Source organism: Tinamus guttatus, unplaced genomic scaffold (genome assembly GCF_059628265.1).
Source record: "Tinamus guttatus ecotype Peru unplaced genomic scaffold, ASM5962826v1 Tinamus_guttatus_pri_ptg000089l, whole genome shotgun sequence".
Lineage (NCBI taxonomy): Eukaryota > Metazoa > Chordata > Aves > Tinamiformes > Tinamidae > Tinamus > Tinamus guttatus.
Window position 1 is genome coordinate 1,977,581 of NW_028288623.1, and position 7,319 is coordinate 1,984,899.

Here is a 7,319-nt window from a genome sequence, read left to right on the forward strand (position 1 = left end):
TTCTCCCCTAGATGAAGACCCAGTACTGCCTACAAGGCCCCACGAGCTCAGGACTCGCACATACACTCCTCCCGGTCCCCTCTCTAATGCTCTTCGAGGTGCTCTAACTGACCGCTTCTCAGTCGCCCAGCACCACAATTTCCTGAAGGGCTATCAGCTGCATAATAACTACCTTGAGAATGAACACTTCTGTCGCTGGAAAGGTAAGAGGAACTACTATTTAACAGGCATAAATTTCACATGGTTTTGAGCAGAATTTAGGAAGGAAACCTGTAAGACTTGGAAGGAGATTGCTTGCATCTCCCAAAGGAATTTTTTTTTTCTATAGGGAGAAGAAACTAAGAACTCAGTGCTGTCAAGCATATAAATATTGTTTTAAATATAAGCATGTGTTTGCTTTAGCAAATTACTGTAGCAAATTACTGGAATAGATGACGTGATTCTCAGCATAGAATATTTTTAAGAATAGACTAGACAATCTATGAGAAATGCTGTATAGCGCTGCCTTGGAGTAGAGAAGTAGACTTAGATGGCCTCTTCAATTCCCTCCCATGACTATTTCACAGTTCATTAAAACAGTCTTTTCAAGATTAAGCTGTCTGGAATAGTCAGTTCAGCCATTATTTTTCCATCAAAATATCGACAAATCTTTTCATACGCCAATAAATATTTTCCTTTCAGATACTGTGTTAGACACACGTCCTAATCAGCTGATGCAAAATCCTAATCACCTGGGCATGATAGATGCTGGATTTTTCATCAACACCAGCAGTGCACCGCTTTTAAGGCCACAGAGGGAAGTGGATGTCTTCATATATTTAAGTTACACTACTGGATCACATTCATCGGTGAGAAGGATCATGTTATGATGTGCTGTCTGCCCTTCTTCTTCCAGAATGATGGAAAGAGACTCTTACTCTTTATGCTGAATCAAGCAAGTTACCAGACCCTGCATAAGAACATTCATAAATATGAGAATTGATTTCTTGTCTTAAATTAGAATATAAAAGATGTTAGATGGATAGTCTGGGCAGAACATTACTAGGCCTTGGAACTGAGGTGCTACAGGGTAGATCAGCACCTTCCTGCAGAATCCAAATTTCATGGAGATAAAGCTAGTTAGCTGTCTATAAAACTCTGCAGAAAAGAAGTTTGAGTCTTTATACCTCAGAAATTGAGTTTGTTTAGAAACTTAATTTTACCCATCTTGGGTAAAGAAGTGAGTTGGGTAAATAAGTGAGAATAGCTCACTTAGCCATATGCTACATAAGACCTGTAATAAAATTTCATTTCAGCTTTACTCATAGCTGAGATTAGGCTAAATTTTTGAAGGCAGGCTGCTGGGATTGAGAATATAATAGAAACTATCTCCTAATAATGGTACCTGCTAATAAATGCTGTGTAGTAAATAGCACAATACATAATGCAACAAGATCATGTTCCACCAAACATTTCAGGAGAAAGGAACACTGTAGCCAAGTACCTCAGAGAGGCTATTTTTTGGATTAAAAATTCTTCCTATCACATAACTTCTCTTAAATATTCTCCTACTGTTGTTTTCTTTTATGATTAATTCTATAAATATTAAACACAGGGTCTTTCCTTTGTGAGTCCCCATGGATCTGAATCACTAAATCTTAAAGCTAGATAATGATTCTTGGGCTTTAAGGCGGCCGAGTTGAATTCTAACGCTGGTCATTTTTGTGGTATTTCAGACTCTGGACAAAACCTGCAAATACTACTCAGAACAGCAAATCCCATTCCCCAAAATTTCTTTGAGTGATGAAGAGAAGAAAAATCTAAAGGAGTGCTACCTCTTCCAAGATCCAGATTCTCCAAGATGTCCTATTGTGATTTTTCTTCCACTTGTGAATGATACCTTCCGAGAGTACAAAGCACCCGGTAAGTTCTAAGTGGTGGAAAAACATTAAAGAAAGGACAGCATTGCCAGCTTCCCTGGCTGCAGCCTTATTTCTCCACTGCTGGCTCTTTTTGCTGCCTAGATTAATGGGGGATCACTTTAGCTGATTAAACCTCCTTTTTCCATCTCTGCCAAAGTTGCTATGTTCGTTCATGTCATCTTTGGCCCTAGGGAGGAGAGACACAGCCCTTGCTCAAAGGGTATTTGCCTTCAGCTCTGCCCACCGATAGCATAAAATGTTGCCAGCTACTGTAAACATTTTTCCTAGGAAAAGTATAGCTCACTCGGATCTGTTTTCACATGTGTATGTTGTATGTTGCCCCAGGGGTACAATGCTAGATTTGCAGAGACAGTCTCATGTGTGAATAGTGAGAGAGCAAGGACTTGCCTTTCAGGAGTGTCAAAATTAATGTGTGTCTCCTTGGTAGTTATCCTAGCTGTCATTTTGCTTATTGTGCTATGAGCGGGAGCTGTTGTTATTTTTGTTATTTTTATTTTTTGACATAGTCAGCCGTTTGGTATTCTTCTCCTTTACTGCCTTTTGTGAGGATGCATTTACTTCTTGGGTGCAGGCAGGTAAAGACCAAACGCTATTTTGCCCTCCCAGAATCAGAGAAAGCAGAAATGCAAATGCAGAGATGACTGCAGGTGGCTGGTGCCCCAAGACTGCAGTCTAGATTGTAGGACCTTTAAGATTTCACATGTTTCTGTTTCTCCTTTCTTGCTTAAATGCTATTCTGTTACTAGCAACTCCACTCTCTCAACTAGGGTCCACAGAGAACGCCGCCATTCAAGGTAAGGCCAACAGCTTGTCACTGGCTAAGATAAGCTCAACGTCACAGCAATAACTTGTCTTTTCCTCCAGGTGTAAAGCGTTCCTGCTCAGAGATGGAGGGAGGACAGCTTGATTTGACCAGCCGCACTTCCCCCTATCGCATGTTCTCGGTCAGATACTCTGATGAGAATTATCGTCGGCTGCTAAACCTCAGCGAATACAATATCCTGAATAACTCTCAGGTGCTCATGCAGGCGCTGCAGATGGCAATGCAACGGAAAAGACAAAACATGTGCTAAGCACCCATCCAACTGCCTGGATTGTTGTGGAGGAGTTTCTTACGCTCTAGCACATGGAAGGAGCAAAGCTTTTTGAACACTGGCTGCTCTGCACTACAGAAAGAAATTACCCCAGGTGGCTCAGTGGGGTTTTTTCATTCCCATAAAGTGGCCTTTCTAGGCAATAAAAGACATTGCCTATGAAATCTTCATATAGGATTTATCCTCTAAATTAAGGTTGTCTGTAGAATACACTTTACCTAAAATCCATATTAGATTTTAAAAACAGTGTTATTTTAAGTCTAATTTAATATCATGCATGACATATAGGAAAACATATTTTATAACACCAAGGTGCTACAGTAACTCAATGCAGCTAACACATCTATATGCCATAAGAAGAGGATATGAAATTCTTCTTCCTAAAATTTTATTCAATTGAACACATCGTACAGCTAAACCTGGAAAACGAAGAAAACCTGACATACTTCTATTTCCCTTTTTAACCTGCTTTGCATTGCTGACCATCTCCCTAATGACTCTCTTCTTCTCCTTCCTGCTTGTAATTCCCCTGCTGCTTGGGCATCTCTTGATACCACCTGCAGCAAAAGCCAGATGCATGAGCCACAGCAGAGCTTCTTCCTACCTGTGTGCACCAGGGTGGGAAGGGCACATGGAAAGACACCATTGCTGGCCTGTCTGCTTTGTTCCTCATGCTGTAAACCTAAGGGTGTAATATCACAGAGCATCCCAAAGAGCTATGTGTTCAAGGGCACAACCCAGACAGCAAGAAGCAGAGTATTAGAGTTGAAAGTTGGCGTTGGATCCCTGAGATGACTTATTTAGCAAGTACCCTGAAGAGAAACCAAAGAAGTCAGCAGTGTTATAGGGACAAAAGTCTGCGCACGCAGCCAGATCTGTGAGGCTTGTTGTCTCCTGAGCCCTTTTGGACTGTGAATGAATAATATATGCAAGGAAAGTAGGAGGAAGTGACACGGGAGTTTTCACATGAAATTTTTGTTCCAGTGAAAGGTATAATTTGAACAAATCAAAAAAAATTAATCAAAATAATCTCTGAATTTATGTCAGTTATGCTTTTTTTGTATTGAAAGTATATGAAAAAGAAAGAAGAAAGAATGTAAAAAAGAAGAAAGAAATTATATGAAGTTTTCAAAATAAAACACCCTATCTTTTCCCTGGCTGAATTACTTATCATAAAAAACTTCCTTTTTTAAATTAAAAAAATATTAAATTAAAAAAAAATAGAGAGAGAGAGAGCTTGAAAAGAAAATATTTTGCTTCCACTGCACATCAAAAAATCCTGTTGTTTAACCCAATGAATTCTAAAAGCATTTTAGGACATAAACCTACCAACAAAATGCTTTGTTTTGTTCTAGTTGTTCAAACTGTATGCAAAGCAGGGGTAAATTAGTCTGTCTGCAGCACCTTAAGAGCAACTTTCTCTGTTCGGACCACCTTAAAATGATGGTATCTAGCAACAAAAATACCAGTAAAACCTGTGGGATGCTTTATATTCCCTTTTTCTGGAGTATGTCTTTTCTAGACAGGTAAAAGTGCTGAGGATGAGCTGTAAAAAGAATAAATCCATCTGCAACCATTCATTTCCTGAAGCAAATTAAATTGAAAACAAACTTTTTTGTGTGTGAATAAATTTTGTGTCCTAATGACAGTTGAGCACAATTTTTGAACAAACAGTTTATTCAATGAAAAAGGGGTTACCAGGTAAACTAACTGTCCTGTTTTGGAGCTAACAAACCAGGGAAAGTGCTCGAGTAAGTTGAAACATTTCATATTATTATCTCCCAAAAAGCTTTTTTTTTTTTTTTTTTTTTTTTTTTTTTTGAAACATAAGTTTTTTTCATTAGATCACCTACCTCTTCCCCAGGGAACTCGACTTGAAAATCAGATCATTTTCAGCCAAATAACATGTTAGGCTTGGTACAAAATGACACTGAGGATTTTCATTTTCACAAGAAACAATGACAAATTATCTTCAGAAAATTTTCACAGTGACTTTTTCCAACACTTTTGTCACATGGGACATCAAAACAATTCTTAGATTTTGTGCAACTAATTGTGTTTAATGTTGCAAGCAAGATCAGGACATAAATCCTAATGCTTAGAAGTCTCAGTTCTGAACAATTATGCGTTTTTTTTTTCCTATTTTTCCTATTTTTTTCCTATTTCCTTTTTTTTTCAGATTATCACTAGTGATAATCTGAAATCTGGTGCTATGTGCTCTGCATATTACCCTGGGAATTGCCTCCATTGGGCCTGAAATCCTTGCTGTGAAAAACAAACAAGCAAACAAACAAACAAAAAACAATCAAACAAAAAAATCTGGGGCCATAAGCTCATGCCACCTTCAGCTCTGAAGAAATGTTAGTGACATGCAAATATTTCATGTATACAGTATTGCACAATAAAGGCTTGTTTGCAAAATTAGAATTCTGTCTTGCTCCACCTATTCAGGCATTTCAGTAACATGCTTTAGCTTCACAGTGTGTTCCTTGTTCCAGTAAAAACAAAACTGTTGCTATTTAGGCAAAGAGCATAAGAGAGTACCAGATACGTGGGGTGAGCACGACGAGTGAAAAACAAAGTCTGAGACACAGATTTCACAGAGAGCAAAGGGTACTGTAGTCCCTCCCTCCTCCATGAGATCTTCCCATGAATATATATGTCCCTGGGCCATGTGAGGAAGCTACACATCCAGTGAGACCGGAATCGAGCATGTGCTCTTATATGTGTGCTTAATTACATTTAGTAAACCTATTTCTGCAAAACAGCCTGCCGTGAGACCACTAATCCTGCCAGGGCTGTCTCTGATGTGGATTACAAACACGATTCCTGAAGACGGCGGAGCGGTTGCGGCTCCGCTGCGCTCCGTGCTGCGGGGAAGCTGCCTGCGTCACAGCCCGGCTGACGTCTCGCTGCCGGACACTCATCGCCCTAATTGCTCTGGGGCTGCATGGTGGACACGCAAACCGCCTGCCTTTGATCTGGGAGACTTTTTTTGAGCTACTGGACATACCTGCTCGGCATAAACTCGCTCTCATTCCTTTGGAAACAGGATGATGCAGCCCCATGATCGGCTCCTCTGGACACTCAACAGCCTGCAGCACCTTAAGAGCAACTTTCTCTGAGAAATCTGCTCGACATCACTCTAGTTCATGATTTGGTCCTCCAAGGAGGTGCAGTAATAAAGCATTGCCTCTAACTGTGACTGAAGGATGCAGATGTTGCCAAAGGTCTTCTGTGACTTAATGAAAAGTGCATTTCATCAAGCTATATAATGGCAGCTGGCACATAGAGGAAACATGCCATGTATGTAGACATGATTCTTCACAGTCTTGTGAAATATCATAGCCTATAGCAAAAATTTATTGTACCAAGTTGACCGAGATGACCACTGATATTACTGGATATGCACAAAGGGGAATTTAGCTGGTTAGTAATAATATGTCACAATTAAGCTCAAGAATGCTCAGGAAACGTCTATCTTTTTGCTCATCGAGAATATGCCAGGACAACAGGGAAGCCAAAGGACTTCCTCCCTGCAGAAATTGCATTGACCTGTCAAAGTTATGGCCGTTTTCGACCGCTCTCTCTAATCCTTTCCTGGTGAGCTGCGAGCCGTGCTGGTTTCCCCAGCATGGCTTCATTGGGTGCCACTAGAAGATGGAAGATTGCAGAAGGGTGCAGACCAGGCTGCATGCTGCAGCCATGCAGGGGTGGCTGGTTTGTCAGGTTTGCAGAAGAGCCGTTTCACCAGTGCAGAGGGTAGCATAGAGCTGGCACCGCATTTTGCCTCCACATTGCAGGGTTCATTGAGTCAGGCACAAGTGTTTAAGCACAGCTAGACTATGGCCAGAGTCAGTGCAAGCTTAGAAGGGACACATAAACTTTTGTAGGGGTAGAGCTAGACTAAAGAAAGTTATTGCTTCAGGACTTGTCTAAATAAAAACAACAACAACAACAAAAGTAATAACAAGTCATAGGAAGGAAGGGGAAAAGAAAGACCACCTGAGCAAAGATCCAGCCCTGCTGGACTTAGGCTGTGGAGATATAAAACATTGCATGAGCATCTCTGCTCTGTGCTTCTAGACCAGGGAGAGCAGGGGTGTGCAGCGCAGAAACCACTGAGCTGGCTTTTGCCAGAGCCAATTTAGTCTGAGAGCAGTGGTTCCATTAGCTGTGGCATCCTCCTTACTCTCACAGATACCCAAAATACAATTAACATACCGTTGCTGCATCTTATTGCAATGTCCTGCAGGTCTTGGGGACTTGCTGAGTGAGGATACAGTGTGAGGTTAAATGGCAT

General features: G+C 40.7%; 1 protein-coding gene across 1 annotated transcript in view; it reads left to right on the plus strand.

The window, feature by feature from the left end:
* Positions 1–3,017, plus strand: part of LOC104574542 (cytosolic phospholipase A2 epsilon-like) — a 30,081-nt gene extending 27,064 nt beyond the window's left edge. The window contains exons 20-23 of the mRNA XM_088520415.1: positions 12–203; positions 682–848; positions 1,716–1,902; positions 2,787–3,017. Coding sequence (XP_088376541.1) covers positions 12–203; positions 682–848; positions 1,716–1,902; positions 2,787–2,995 — 755 coding nt within the window. The 3' untranslated portion in view covers positions 2,996–3,017. The remainder of the gene's footprint in view (positions 1–11; positions 204–681; positions 849–1,715; positions 1,903–2,786) is intronic.
* The last annotated feature ends 4,302 nt before the right edge of the window (positions 3,018–7,319 follow it).